The 15,324-nt window shown below is 33.7% G+C and overlaps 1 protein-coding gene and 2 non-coding genes across 3 annotated transcripts; 1 reads left to right on the forward strand and 2 right to left on the reverse strand.

Annotated features, from left to right (window-relative positions):
• Window positions 1-277: 277 nt before the first annotated feature.
• LOC111880532 (adenylate kinase 4) lies at window positions 278-2,484 on the forward strand. The gene is made up of 6 exons (XM_023876964.3): window positions 278-521; window positions 1,262-1,407; window positions 1,487-1,606; window positions 1,691-1,858; window positions 1,970-2,059; window positions 2,149-2,484. The coding sequence occupies exons 1-6, from the start codon at window positions 407-409 to the stop codon at window positions 2,245-2,247; spliced, it is 738 nt and encodes a 245-aa protein (XP_023732732.1). The 5' UTR covers window positions 278-406; the 3' UTR covers window positions 2,248-2,484.
• Window positions 2,485-2,611: 127 nt separating this feature from the next.
• LOC111880543 (U5 spliceosomal RNA) lies at window positions 2,612-2,729 on the reverse strand. The gene has a single exon (XR_002846509.1). It is a non-coding gene; the product is annotated as a U5 spliceosomal RNA (small nuclear RNA).
• A 2,199-nt stretch (window positions 2,730-4,928) lies between these two features.
• Window positions 4,929-5,046, reverse strand: LOC111880544 (U5 spliceosomal RNA). Its single transcript, XR_002846510.1, has one exon. It is a non-coding gene; the product is annotated as a U5 spliceosomal RNA (small nuclear RNA).
• Between the last annotated feature and the right edge of the window lie 10,278 nt (window positions 5,047-15,324).

The raw sequence follows: 15,324 nt of genomic DNA on the forward strand, positions 1-15,324 counted from the left end.
TTGGATAATATATAAATTTGAAAGGAATACTCATTATTATATGTTGGTATGCTTTTGAGATTGTAATAATAAGCTGAGATATTAATAGATGAAATGGCAACATCATTATGTATTGTTAATTTTCTTTTTAAAAAATGACAACTTATTTTTCATCAAGTTATTAATATTTTTTAAAGATGAATTACCATTTGATTTATTTGATTTTGTGACCATTAGATAATCAGTTTATTCAATGGAGGGTAAAAAAGGAAACGTGTTGGTATACTTTTGTGGGACTTTAAATCGAAGCATATCTCAAAGTCTTCACAGGCTCACAGAGCAGACGAAGAAGCTCTCAAGAACTATTACTGATCATTTGATCAATTTGTTTTGAAGATTTTGAGAGCAAAGACCCCTACAGGAGGCCATGACAAGTTCAACGGCGGTGAATTTGGAGGATTTTCAGTCGGTAGATCTAATGACGGAGCTGCTTCGTCGTATGAAATGCTCTACCAAACCCGACAAACGCCTCATTCTCGTCGGTAACCTCTTGTTTGCATGTCCATTTTTTCTCCATGGATAAGCATTTCCTCCTGAATTTTGTTTCACAAAGTGTTGGTCTTGTTAATTTGCTCAGATCCGATGCGATTTAGTCAACAGAAGGTTCTCTTTTAGGATTTTTTAATTTTTTTTATATTTTTTTTTTAATTCATCGGATTGCTATGTCGAACATGCTGCGCATTTAACATATGCCAATTTCCTAAACAGGAAGTTATCAGGGATTTGATTCGGTTAGAGAATTGCAGAAACGTTCATTTGGGATTCTGTTTGCTATGAGTTTTTGTGTTTTCTTATTGACTTTATCGTATTGCTGCGTAGAAATGCAGCAAATATGATTTTTTTCCCCTAAACGTGAGGTTATAAGTACTTGATTTTGGATTTGGTTTAGTTAGAAATTTTGGTTATTATAGGAGATTGCAGAAACATTCTTTTAGCATTCTATTTGCTTCCTATATTGTTTACAGGAGGGGTAATCAACTAATCATAATAGCGACTAGCAAGGTAGGGTTAGTGTCAAATTTTAGAGCTTAGTGGAATCATAGGCAAGTATATAACAGATCAACATTTATTACAACTTTTACATGTTGTATTTTGCATCAAGATTAATGTGAATTATGTGACACATTCTTATTATTCTAGGTAAATAGTGTCTCAATTGTAGATCTTTGATTCATTATACGTTTCCCATGACAATGAAGATATGTTTTTTCATCTTGTGTAGGACCCCCTGGATCTGGTAAAGGCACCCAGTCACCAATAATCAAGGATGAATACTGTCTATGCCACCTGGCAACAGGTGATATGCTAAGAGCTGCTGTTGCTGCAAAAACCCCTCTTGGAATCAAAGCAAAAGAGGCTATGGACAATGTATGTGTTTTACTTTACTATATATACTTGTTTGTACTTTGTACTCACATCACATCATATATTCCAATGTGTTTAATAGGGACAACTGGTTTCTGATGACTTAGTAGTGGGGATAATTGATGAAGCTATCAAGAAACCTTCATGTGAAAAAGGTTTCATTCTTGATGGATTCCCAAGAACAGTGATCCAGGCAGAAAAGGTTTTTATTTATTTTTTTATTTTTTTTGAACATCAATCAAGATTCTTGAATGTGATATTTTAATTGTGTGTTATGTTATAATAGCTTGATGAGATGCTTGAAAGTAGAGGGGTGAAAGTTGACAAAGTGCTAAACTTTGCAATAGATGATGCAATCCTAGAGGAGAGGATTACTGGCCGTTGGATCCATCCTTCAAGTGGTCGGAGTTATCACTCAAAATTTGCACCCCCTAAAGTTCCTGGCGTAGATGATGTATGTCAGATTTATTAATTTATTAATTTATTTATATAATTTAGTAATCAGCTTCATTGAATTTTTTGTTTTTTATTTATGGTTTTTGAATTATTTTTGTGTGTGTTGAAGGTGACTGGAGAGCCTTTGATTCAACGGAAAGATGACACAGCAGCTGTGCTAAAGGCAAGACTCGAAGCATTCCATAAACAGACTGAGCCAGTATGTCTCATTGTCTTCAATTAATATATAGTGTCAATTATACTTGTAAATATAACTTATAATTTTTTTGTTTGGTGTTTGATTTGAAGGTTATTGATTATTACAAGAAGAAAAACATTGTTGCAAACCTTCATGCAGAAAAACAGCCACAAGATGTTACAGCTGAGGTCCAGAAAGTGCTCTCATGAGATGATATGCACAATTTTTTTTTTTTTTTTTGCTTAGTATTTTTACGAATGTGGTTTTGGATTTGAGTTCTTTCTTTTTTGTCTATCGCTTTTTTTCTCGGACTAATCTATGTTTGTATTATGAGAGCAATTATATGTAGGAACACTTTAGCTACCAGCTTTGGCTCTTTTTGAGGTTTTGATCCAGTTAAAATTAAATACAAATACACATCTAGACTTCATAGAATAGTTGAAAAATTCTTTTATCTCTTTTCATTCGTTTAATTAGCCAAATAAGTGCAAATGGGTTTTAATTTTGAGTTCAAACGTTGGCAATTAACGTGAATGTTTGTTTTTGAAAATTTGAACTCATAAGATTGGTTGGAGCTCCTCAAGAAGAGGAGACTCTCCAAAAATAGGCGTATGCCACTATAGGCAGCGCGCACACGGTATTCTTTAGTAAAAGGCGAAAGAATAGTTCGCTTTGTGCTCACTGCATGGCTGCGTGCTTTATTCTTTTACAGCTGCTTGGTTTATATAAGGACTCCAAAGCCTTCTACTTACTCTAAGTCAGCGATGTGGGATGAACTCCCAAACTAATTCAAAGTTTCAAACTATCTCCCTCCTCTCTCGTCTTTTTCCTATCTTCCACCTTTAGAAGTGGTTGATTCCAATAAAATATTCCATCTGTGGACATAAATTTTGATTATTTAGAAACTGATGGATAAAATTACCGAAGTGTTGTTTTGATTAAGAAAAATGGAAGAGTGAAATTCTTTTTAATATTACATTAATGCACACGGGTAAATTTGTAATTTTGTTTTATTTTTAATCATAGTGAAACTTTTTATTCGACTATAAATAACCTAAATTAGAGTGTTTTAATTCAAAGTTTCTAAAACGCTTTATAAATCAAATCATTAGTACCAAAACATATCCAAATATCTCATGAGTTTTACATTTTACTTCTATCAAATAAATAGAGTCTGTTAGGTTATGTTTTATCCTTAAAAGGCCAAATAGTTAAAATAATATATATATATATATATATATATATATATATATATATATATATATATATATATATATATATATATATATATATATATATATATATATATATTAAACAACCCGACTAAGTTTAACGTAACCGTAATTATATCTTATACAGATACAAATTTCTAAATTATTTATTTAAGAATTTATATTATGATTGGAACAATAGTTTCATAACAACCCAACTTTGCTTGAACCAAAATAATCAGTTTTGACATTTTGACGTGTGACTTAACTTGCCGACTTGTTGAATTATTCACCTCTATTATACAAGTAGAATGTAATTTACTAAAATTATATATTATTAAGTAGTCCCACGTTATCTTCAAAACCAATATTTTGGAATCCAAATATAATTATTAAAAGTTATGATCTTACATAAACACCCTTAGAGAAAATAATCAATTTGTGAGGGAGTCAAAAAAAAAGTTTATGGAACTAGAAAAATACAATGTTTTTATTTATTTATTTATTTATTTATTTGTTGTAGATATTTCATGTCAAACTTTTATCATAGTAAAATAAAATGTTCTTTGTAGATATATAGTGGCATGCACCATTTCAAAGAGGTCCTTCTTATTATGTTGAAGTCTCCAACCAATTTTTTTAGAAGCTATTTATTTATTTAATGTAGGACTTAGATGTTGTTTCTTTTTTATTTAACGGAGTTAACATTCTTACCTCTTCTTTTTTATGGCTATTCATCATATAATAACCAAATGAAGAAAATGTCAAAGAATTGAAATTGTTGGGAAATCCTCATGGTTAGCAAGAAGCAAAGCCATTATTGAGGTGTACAATTACAGAACTCCCAAGCAAAAGATAACATGTTCCTTTGTTGATTGTGTATATGCATGTGACAGAAAGCGTAAAAACGAGTCATAAGTTCGACACATTAACAAGTGCATGAACCAAAATTACAATCTTTGTTCTTGAAGTTACAATGACCTTGGGGAAAACACATTAAATTATTCAATCACTTATCCATTTATACAGGGTTAAAATTTTGTAAGTTTATCTCAAAAGTTTATTTTGCTTTTAATAATTCATGCATATTGATATGATTTAACACGTAGTGTATCGAACACTTACTAATCTCGTTTTTATCAAACAACGTCCTAGTATTTGATCGTTTCCACATTTGTGGAGTAATCAACACAAATCTGCAGTGCTCCTTGATATCTCATTATTCTCATGTACCCTACCTTTCTCCTCTTGTCACAAGTTACATTAAGGGGGTGTTTAATGTTTGTTTGTTTTTTTATAGTTGGATTTGTATATAGAAGTCAAATGTCCCACTAAGATTTTAACTAAAAGGTAAAAACCTATAATTTCTTCTTAATGGGTCAGTTTCTTTTAATTTGGAGTTCGTAGTGTGATTTAGTCGAATAGTTAATTATAACTAAATAATTAAAAAAAAAAAAAAAAAGTTAACGATGTGTATAAGAGTCAAAGGTATAATAAGCAAGGAATATTTGTAAATTTAATCCTTTCGATCTATAAATGGTTTGGTAGTTAGACTTGAAAATGTTAATTTCACTCCGGCAAATTAAACTAAATACTTTAATCGAACTATCTTTTATAAATTAATAAATGTTCTATAATCTGGTAAGATATAAAAGCTTCAAACATTAATGATTGGTTGGAGCTCCTCAAAAAGAAGAGACTCTCCAAAAATAGGCGTATGCCACTATAGGCAGCGCGCACACGGTATTCTTTAGTAAAAGGCGAAAGAATAGTTCGCTTTGTGCTCACTGCATGGCTGCGTGCTTTTTCCTTCTCCAGCTGCTTGGTTTATATAACGACTTCCAGCCCCTCTGTTTCCTCTAATACGCCGATGTGGGATGTATTCCAAACCACATTTTCTCTAACTTCTTTCAACCAAACCTTCCCCTCTTCCATAATTTTTGCATCCAGCACAAATTGATGATTTTCTCTATCCGTGTTTTTTTTTTGGAAGAATGATTCTAACTTCCAACTTTTAATACTTTGAAAACTAAGGTGGTTTGGATTTATTTTTTTTAAGTCTTTTGTAAATGCTTTTAATAATAAGAATTATTATTAAAGGCCATCCTCATTTTTTTCAATAGAAGTATAATGCAATCAGTAAGTTGAAAAACATTATAACAACGATAATGTAATATAATGGTATAGTTTTCGTAATAATATTTTATATATCAATTATTCATAAAAAAAGAATTGAGTTCATTTTAACTCGATACATAAAGATATTTTTGGATAAAACGATTTAGAATGTTATATATACCATCATGGGGCATGGGTGACTTTTAAGTTTTAAGTTTAAATAATAGTTAAACTTTTTTATTTTCCATTATTTGATTGTTTGAGAGATAAAACATAACTAAATTTATAAAATTATAAATATATAAGTGAATGGGTCGAAATTGTCATGTATTTAGTGAAATTAGAATCATGACTTTGGAAAAAGAAATCCAAACAACCATTTTGCACGCTTCAAATGATTAAATCACTCGTTCAAATGTAATGATATGAGTTGATGTTTTTATGTAAACATATATACTTTTATGTAAAAAAACATATTTTTGCATAAAAATATTCATTTATACATTTAAAATGCATATTTATTACAAAACTAAAAATATATTTTCATCAAAATACATATTTATACATATAAAATTGTGTATTTGTAAGTAACATTATGTATTTGTATTTTATTTATATGTATGGATGTGTATATTATATGAATACATACTTAAAAATATGTATTTAAATCATTTACTTTAGCATTGATACACGTATTGTAAATTTAAAGCACTACAATAATTATCAAAACTTGGTATGGTTCTACCATCAGGTTGTCATTATTCTCTTTTTTTAGATGACAACATACATCTTGATTTTATATATACCACACCATCTATTTCCAAAACCAACAGAGAACGCATCACCTACAACCCATAGGTCTCAAGTTTGAACCCTGCCCTCGCATTCTTCCCATTTATTTCTAAGATGCTACTTGCATTGGTAAGCAAAAAATGCCCAGTAAGTTTCATATTCAACAAGAGAAATGGTGAAAACGAGTGGGGGAAAAGTAAAATCAACAAGCTACCTGCAAATGTTATCCTAATTTAACAAAAACCAACTTTGGGTCTAACTTAAAGACTTTTATACAAATAACTCATACTCTATACATAAGTTTGTATATATATTTTTTTAACTTTTGAGTACGAGGGTAATATGGTTATTTTTCATCATTCAACATAGTCACACAAATGTACAATCAAACACCATGGTTAGTTTTCTAGTCAGAAAACTTTTTCATACAACAACTATCAAACGATACCTCAACTTTTTTCTATGGATTCTCCATTTATTCACCATCACAAGATCTTATGAGTATATATAAAATATGTAACACCCTTTTCCGAATCATTTCCTAATGTGGGGTCGTGACCCGAAGATCGGTCATCATAAAGCTTATAGTCTTTGAGAAAGGGGGATTTAGACCCATTTGGGTGTGGATAAGGTATGATAGATGATATGGAAATTCGGTTTGTGATTTGGAGCCCAATGGTGTAACTGTAAAGTGGCAGTCGGACCTTTTATGAATTTTGGATTTTTGTTCAGAAAGTTTTAAAGCAATGATGAGTTGATAGAAGTGTAGAGCTTCTCGTTACCTTTTTGTGGATATAATGATTGTTGGAAAATGGACTTATAACAAAGAAATTATGGCCTTCAAAAGTTTGGAGAATTTAGGGTTAACCGGGTACGCATGGCGTACACAAGTGTATGCATGTTGTACTAGTGTAAAGGCCAGTACGTGGGGCGTACATTAGTTTACACTGGGCGTACTAAGGGAAATGATCGTGGAGCCTTAAAGGAGTATGTTGGGTGTACCAAAAGTACACTGGACGTACTCCAGTTAGACCCAAACCCTAGTTAAGCACCTTAACTCATCACCAAACCCTATTATCTCCAACCTCCATCCCCTTAAACCCTAGAAACGAAACTATAGCCTCCATTGGTGTGGTTCTTGAGTTCTTGGTGGTATTTCATGCATTTTGGTGCTCATGGAAGAAGAAGGATTTTCTTAGAGAAGTGTGGGATTACTTGGAGCTTGTTGATCCATGCTTAGTTCATCATGATCTATCTTCTCAAGGTATAAAGCTTTAAACTTGATGAATTTATTCATAGATCTTGTTATGGCATAATTTCATGAGCTTTTGTCTGAAAGTTCGGATCTTTGTGAGTGTGGAGTACTCTAAAACATATTAACTGTCCTTTTTGAGGTCTTGAAGTGTATTGAGCCATAAAAATGTTTGCTTGGTTGTTTCCTTAGCACCTTGAAAGAGTTAAGTGGTTTAGAGTGTTGTGAAAGAAAAGGATTTTGGAGATTTACCCCTTTTTAGCCACGCAAATGCTTAAAGGTTTCGACTTTATGATTTAAGACATCATTCAGGGTTAAGAGAAGTGGTTGGATGCCTTTGACTTGACCAAATAAGAGCTTAGAGTGAATTTTTGGCCCCTGATGAGTATGTTGGGCATACTCGGAAGTACGTTTAGTGTAAATGGAGTTTCGTGCTTTGAGGACTTGTATTTTGTGCTTAGAGGGTGAGTATGTGGGGCGTACACTTATGGTACACTGTGCGTACTCCCCAGGATGTGAAATTTTGGGTTTTTGGTTTGGGCCTTGTTGGGCCATTAGACTTATGACCTTATGTCACACCCCCAACCAAGGATGGCAGAAATGTCTGGGGTGGTGGACTTCATGTATAGTATCATAACAACGAGTATAATAGTGACCCAAACAAATACAACCATCATAACGTAAATGAAAAAGTTACACCGTAGCATGAGTTTTATATTCCAAAATCATTTACATTATGATGACAAAATGAACTAGTTGACGCCTTAGCGTCCCATCCTCAAAAGCTGCGGTTTACCTGTTTTACTGATTTCCTGAGAATACAAGTAGTTTTGAAAAAATGTCAACAATTAAGTTGGCGAGTTTATAAGCTTTTGGATGTAGAGTTTGAAAACCTTTGTTTGTAATGGTAATGTATGCTTCAAGAAAAATCCATTAATTTCCTTATAAAAGTCATGTAGTCTTAAATACCAAGACCGAGAGTATGTGTGTATTTTGTACTTACGTGTTTGTAGTTTTGGATAGATAAAAACCCCTTTTTAAAGTAGAATTTCCCTGTAAACTTGAAATGTCGTTAACTGTAACACTCGCGTTTCCAGGCTAGGCATTTTCGTTGATGTAATAGTCTAGGTTAACCCTTGTAACTCTTCTTGAAGTATTAATGATGAAATATTTGAGTATTATGTGAATTATGTGTATTTGTTTGCTTATTACTTAATTATAAAGATATAATTAATAAAGGATAAAAATAAGCATCAAAATTAACGTGTGAGATAAACCTGATATCTTTACATAAAGTCTTAGTGGTTGAAACAAGAATTCTGGAGATATAAAGAACGCCGAAATCCGAGTTATAACGAAGAAGTTATGATCTGTCGAGGTTTCGCGACAGAACCGGCACGACGCCGAATGACGTAAAATATGAAATTAAGATAGAGAGATATCTAGCCTTAGTGATCTAAACGAAAGTCGTAGAGTTCGTTAAACCGAGAGTATGCATGAAAAAAGAACCCCCAAATCTGACTTCGTATGAGGAAGTTATGATTTTCCGAAGTTTCGACTTAGCGGTATGCAGCCCGAATACTCAATTCGAGATCGAGCGGTTTATAGCCGAAACAATCTAAATGAGAATCGAAGATCTCATCGATAGTAGTGAAACGATAAAAAAGATAGGCAAAAACGGACGTCAGATGAAGAAGTTATGAATTTATAACGGTGTTTTCCTGTCCCGGCCTACTAAAAATAATATAAAAGTAATATATTTATAATATATTAAAAATAAAGTCAAAGTTAGCCAACGGAGTCTAAACGAGAATTGTAGAGCATAGTCTCACCTACGCGTGCATATAAAGAACGTCGAAAACGAAGCTCGTATGCAAAAGTAATGAATTTCTGAAGTTCGGAGCACGAAACTCGGTACTGTGTCAGAGTTCACGACGTGAATTTTGAAATTTGACCCTTCCAGAGTTGTCAGACCTAAGTGAACGAGTGGCGCATGCAGTGACGATCAAGCCCCACGACGTGAGCCTTAAAACTCACGACGTGAACCCTAAAATCTTAGCCTATAAATAAAAACTAGGGGTCAGCCGAGTTTGGTTGCTCATCTCTTACTCTCTCACTCCCGATACTCTCTCTAAGCCCTATTTTAACCCCCGAAGCCCTGGTGTTCATCCCGAGTCCCGAAGCTCGAATATCCCGCGAAGAAAAGAGTTTCCGAGCCAAGCTCTGCCCATGAGAAGCCCGGTGTGTGAAGTGATGGGTTTTGGTCATAAGACAACCTATGTGCTCATACAAACCCTAATGCTTAGATCTAGGTTTCTCTATTGTACATGCTTTGAATCCAAGACTATAAACCCTAATTCTATCATATGGAAATCGATATTAACATATAATTAGGTTTAAGATATTACCTTGATTGTTATGTAGCAATAACAATCCCAATTCCTCCTTGAATTGACCTTGGAAGGCTTAGAGTCACAAGTGTCACTCCTCTGATGGCTCACAAACACCATAAGCAAAAGGATGAAGAGGAGAGAGGTTAGAGGCTGCCCAAAACGTGTTCTAACCCTAGAAAAGAAGTTCCCCACGTTTTTGAGCCTTAAGGGTTATATTTATAGTGAGGCTATTAGGGTTATCTAACAAGGAAACCCTAATTTGGTTGCTTAAGCCCTAAGCAACCCATAGACTCCTTTAATCAAGCCCTTGGACGATTTCCTTATGGGCTTCCCATAAGAATTCGTCCACCTCTTGATTTAAGACAATCCATGGCCCAAACTGCAATTATCTTATAATTACAATTCCAGTCCCTTAAGTTTAATTAATCTCTTTTAGTCACAAAACTAATTACCAATTAATTATTGACTAATATTAATTAAACAATATGATTTCTCCTTTAATATATCATTCCCATAATATATTAATAAATCATATTTAATCCTTTCTCTCCATAATTCATCATATCAAGTTGCTTTGGTGAAGGCAACCCAAAAGGACCATGCACCATCGGGTCAAGTACATACCAAAATAGTTATGGACTTAGACACTAATCCAACAGTCTCCCACTTGGATAAGTCTAATAACTATTCTGCGTATGACTTCAGATCCTGATCTGCAATCGTAGCTTTCCAAAGCCGCTGTCAACTCTGATCCTATCAGATACGCGTGTCCTTAGATAAGGGATCATATATTCCTCCATTCTTGATATCGTATGAGATATGATTTCAAATCATTCTCTTTGTACTATATCTCGATTTCCGATTTATGACGACAGACTAATTGAACAAATCAAATTAGCCCTAGCCCGGCCGAGCATTTACGTTTGTCATCACTAAACCATCGAGGGGACCAAAGATATCGCTTTTATCCTACTTTGGATAAAAGGAACGGATAAACTTTGATACAATGCTTGCTTGCACTCACTCACCAAATCACACGCAACAATATGTTTTATAACACCAAGTTACTAGTGCGTTTACATATTATCAATATGCAACCGATTTGCAAGATACAACTCACACATCTCAGTTTCAAGAATATAAGATGTTATCGTCTCACCAATCACTCGTGATACAATCCATGGAGTGATCCAAGTGAGCGTGGGTTTAATCCAATGCTCAAATCATATTCATAAGCACTCATGAATGTTGCAGTAAACATTTGCTTATGTCTAATACTCTTTTAGACAATCCACACACCAATTCACGACAGTCTTCATTCATATCTACTTCCAACATATGAACGACTGTGGCCCGTTTGAATAATTCGATTATTCTTAATAAACTCAATTATTCTGGAAGTCAAAACATGCAAATGTGAAACACAAGAATAATACTAATCCCATATGGCCTCAACCCTTTGAGCATAAATAAAACACTTTTTATTTATCACCATATTGATTACTCATTATTTGTCGTTTCGAGTAATCAACTTCTTACTTGAATTACAACACTTGTCCCATGCTCTTAGCATGCACACAATGTTTACCTATGGTTCTTACTTTGTGAAATAGATCACATTGAACACATTTCCAATCATTCTCATTTCACAACTCCAAATCCTTTTCATAAGTGGAAGAATATCAAATTCTTGCCACTTATGGAATATGTTAGATTCTAACATTTTATGCAACGATCCTTTTGTAATGTCACTGCACTAAAGTCACAATGACTGTTTCCAAAGTCCTCTATCGGAGACTGTTACAATACAATTTCTTAGATATGATGTCTCTCACTCAAAGTACATTCCTTTGAACATCCTTTTGCATAAAAGTTTCTAATCTAGTCATAGATTTCTCAATATTCAATTTCCAATATGGATACATTTCCATATTTTCCATATGACAACTTATTCTTAATAGAATCTTATCTATTCATAATAATGTCGATATGGTCCATCCAATATGGAAACATTTCCATATTTTCCAATACTATACTTCCAACTACTCACAAGCGATCAATCCTCGGCGAACTTTGGATTGTCCTTTGATAGTTGCTTAATTATTTTAGTCAAAACCGATTCTTGTCCTTTTTCCTCTAAATGCGCTAAACATTTGGAAATTTTTAGAATGGTCAAACATTAAAGCATCTGCAATCGATCCTATGTCCGAAGCGTATGGGACACAACGCACAATGTTTTATTTGCTATGTTCTCAAAATTCGAATTGTGAAGAGGAATGCCATAATCATAATCGAAATTTTAAGAACACACTATGTACCTTTGACTAAATTTATTAACATTTCTCAACCTAATCCTTTAGATTTGAATTGAAGCATAATATTATCTCCCTTAATTATAGCAAAACAACTTTATAACCCTTACTACTTTGCAAGGTATAACTCTTGTTTTCTATAATTAATATTGCCAACTTGCATACGTGCCTTAATAATCATACAATCATAACATTTATGCTCCCACTGTCATGATGATTATTATAAAACATAACACTTATTCTCCCACTAGCTTCGACATGTATTCATAAACATCTTAACTTTTAGAAAAACAATGCTTATTGATTTTCTTAAGTTCATGTTTCTGATACTTAGTGCTTTGATAATCTTTTATCAAGGTTTCTTGAACTTATACACCTTTGCCTTCGATAGTTCATATGTGTGTCTAAACAATTAAGACTAATTGCCAAACCTCACAATTCAAATTATGGAAAGGGATACTGTAACCATAATCGAATTCGAGAATGCAATTTTACAATCACTATCTTCTTAAATCTTTCTTAGTGAAAGCATTTCCTCACAATCATTTTCATGAAGGAGGAAATGTTATGACACTTAGATTTGAGCGGTGTATGTGTTCCTATCCATGTGAATTTGTTGAAACTAAGGTTTACGACAAATTCAAACTCATATGGACCGATATTTCTTAATCTTGATTTCTTGCCTTATGGTAGCACAGTTGCCCACCATATCTTCCAAGCAGTTAAGCAGCTCACCCTTTCCTATCAATGTACCTTTCATTGATTAAGGTGCTTTGCCTTTTATGCGTTCAAAATGAGAACTCATCGAACTCACATGCATAATTAACTCAATTGGAACAACACAGAAACAAAATACACCTCAACTCGTGTGCTAGTGATGATCGATAAGGTTTATTTGATTTGTTCTTGAAACCTTTTAAGACTATTAAGACTCCCACTTACTCCTTGTCATATAAGATTCTCTTGTCAATAAACATTTCTTGACAAACAAATATTCAAGAGTTAGTGTAGTTTTTATCAAACTCTTCATAAATTGGTCCTAGTTGGTCTTTGTCTTATCCAAGACATCACAACTTTCCACATTTGATGAATGTTATAAACCTTTTAATACTTGTCACTTATTGTCACAATCTTAACTCTAAGACTTGTTTTGGAACGAAGTATGATTGACTTCTTGATTTAACCATTTCTTCAATTCTTGATTCCTCTTCTTAGACATACAATTGTACTAAGACTCATTTAGAGGATCAATTGAGATATGGTTCTTAATCATTAAGACCTATCATAAAGCATAAAAGGTACTCTCCCTTCTTCTTAGAATGGAGAAACTTTTATCTTTCTGCCTACTTGATTCTTCTTATTCGTTCTGCTATTGATCTAAACCCTTTAATCAATTCAGAATTACACTTAATCTTGTAAGTATAATCATATTTACTAAACCTTTAGTAAATCATGACGAATATCTTTGTTACTCTTATGGTGGACTTGATCAACACGCAACTTTGTGTATTCGATCTCCAAGTCCTTCACTTGACACTTTGTCAATGAATTAGTCTAATTTCCAAATATGAAATTTCTCATTCATCGTGCAACCAAGTTGCATGATTCCAAATTTCTGTCCAATTGAAACTTGGGCGATGAGAAACTCTCCTATTTGGTAAATTCTCGACTTTTCCATAAACACCATAAGTAAGAATCATATCCATTTGTTGTAGAAATATGCAAACGCCAATTTTCATAACGATTTCATTGCAAGGAAATAAACAAATAAATAAATAAGTCAAACGAAAATTTATTTTATTTATAAAAGCAGCGGAAAACATTTGTCCTTACAATGCAAAATCCATTGAAAACTATGTATTTCAAAAGAAAATTTTCTAACAACTCTATCATAACTATCTAAGCTCAAAATCTAATCTTCAAGTCCATGCGATCAAGATCCATTCCTTGTGATTAGATTCATCTTGCTCTTTCACCAAGCTTCCTTTCTTTTCATCGATCCTGTAAAAACATTCAAATGCAATCTTATTACATTATGTATTAAGAATTAATGAATAGGAACTTAATGGAGTTAGTGGATTTTACCTGAAGCGCAACCATACTCTTTGACTCTCCCATCTTCTGGACTCTTCAGGCTCTTTGGGCAGACTTGTATCCAACGCCCTTTCTTTTGGCAGAAAACGCAGGTCGGTTCTCCTAGAACGTCCTCGGAAGCATGGTCGGTTGACTTTCCCAACAAATACGCTCCATTGCTTCGCCAAATCATTTCTGATTCAGCAGCAATGAGCATGTAAGTTAGGTCAATGAGGTTGTCGTCATGATCCATCATATAATACTTTCTTTTGAACTCATTATATGATTCAGGAAGTGACTGCAAAACCCAATTCACAGCCAACTCATCTGGGAATGACACACCCAACATTATCAACCTATCAATGTGTGATTTCATTCCTAGAACGTGGGCACACACGAGTTTACCATCTTCATGTTTCATTTCCAATAGGGCTTTAGTGATATTGAACCTTTCAATTCTTCGATCTTGTGGGTTGGGGAGAACAATAGGAGGAGGAGGAGGAAGTGAAGCATGATTTCTTGTTCCTCGATTGAATCGTGGAATACCATCTTCATGTGGAAAGCTTGCTCCACGGGATTTGGGAAAACCATAGTTGTCGAACTTTGACATCTACAAAACGGGAGAAAAACAAATTCAAGTTAGTTGATAGATTGAGTCCTTAGTAAATCACCCAAATGAGATACTAAGGCTAAGACCCAACACAATATTCTACAACTCGGGAGAGGGATGCCGTAACCCTAATTGCAGAATATTTGAAGGTAAGTGAATGACGATTCACTAATTTCCACCACGAAAAACGAAAAAGAAATTTAAGTTTTAAATCTATGAAAACTCCTAGATCCTTTGAGATTTATTGAACTTTCAATGGCATGTTTAAATCTCGATATGCCCCTCTTGTTTGTGACTGGGATGCCGAGGATCACAAAGCGGGTGTGAATAACCATGCAAACTTACATGGTGCCCTCACATGTTACAGTCACCTATTCGATGTGCCAGTAAACCACACACGCTCCACCGAACTATGACAAACATTGAGTCACCCTTTGCTACCTTTGCTTAGAACCATTTAGTGTGCCGGTAAACCACACACGCTCCACTAACGTCTTCGCAGGGGCACAAAGTGTAATTTCATGG

This window comes from Lactuca sativa, chromosome 5 (assembly GCF_002870075.4).
Source record: "Lactuca sativa cultivar Salinas chromosome 5, Lsat_Salinas_v11, whole genome shotgun sequence".
Lineage (NCBI taxonomy): Eukaryota > Viridiplantae > Streptophyta > Magnoliopsida > Asterales > Asteraceae > Lactuca > Lactuca sativa.

Bases quoted from the DNA above. Each gene is read 5' to 3' on its own strand.
- LOC111880532 (XM_023876964.3), top strand. From the start codon at position 407: ATGACAAGTTCAACGGCGGTGAATTTGGAGGATTTTCAGTCGGTAGAT. The intron at 1,607-1,690 runs GTTTTTATTTAT...ATGTTATAATAG, and splicing joins CAGTGATCCAGGCAGAAAAG to CTTGATGAGATGCTTGAAAG. The intron at 2,060-2,148 runs GTATGTCTCATT...TTTGATTTGAAG, and splicing joins TCCATAAACAGACTGAGCCA to GTTATTGATTATTACAAGAA.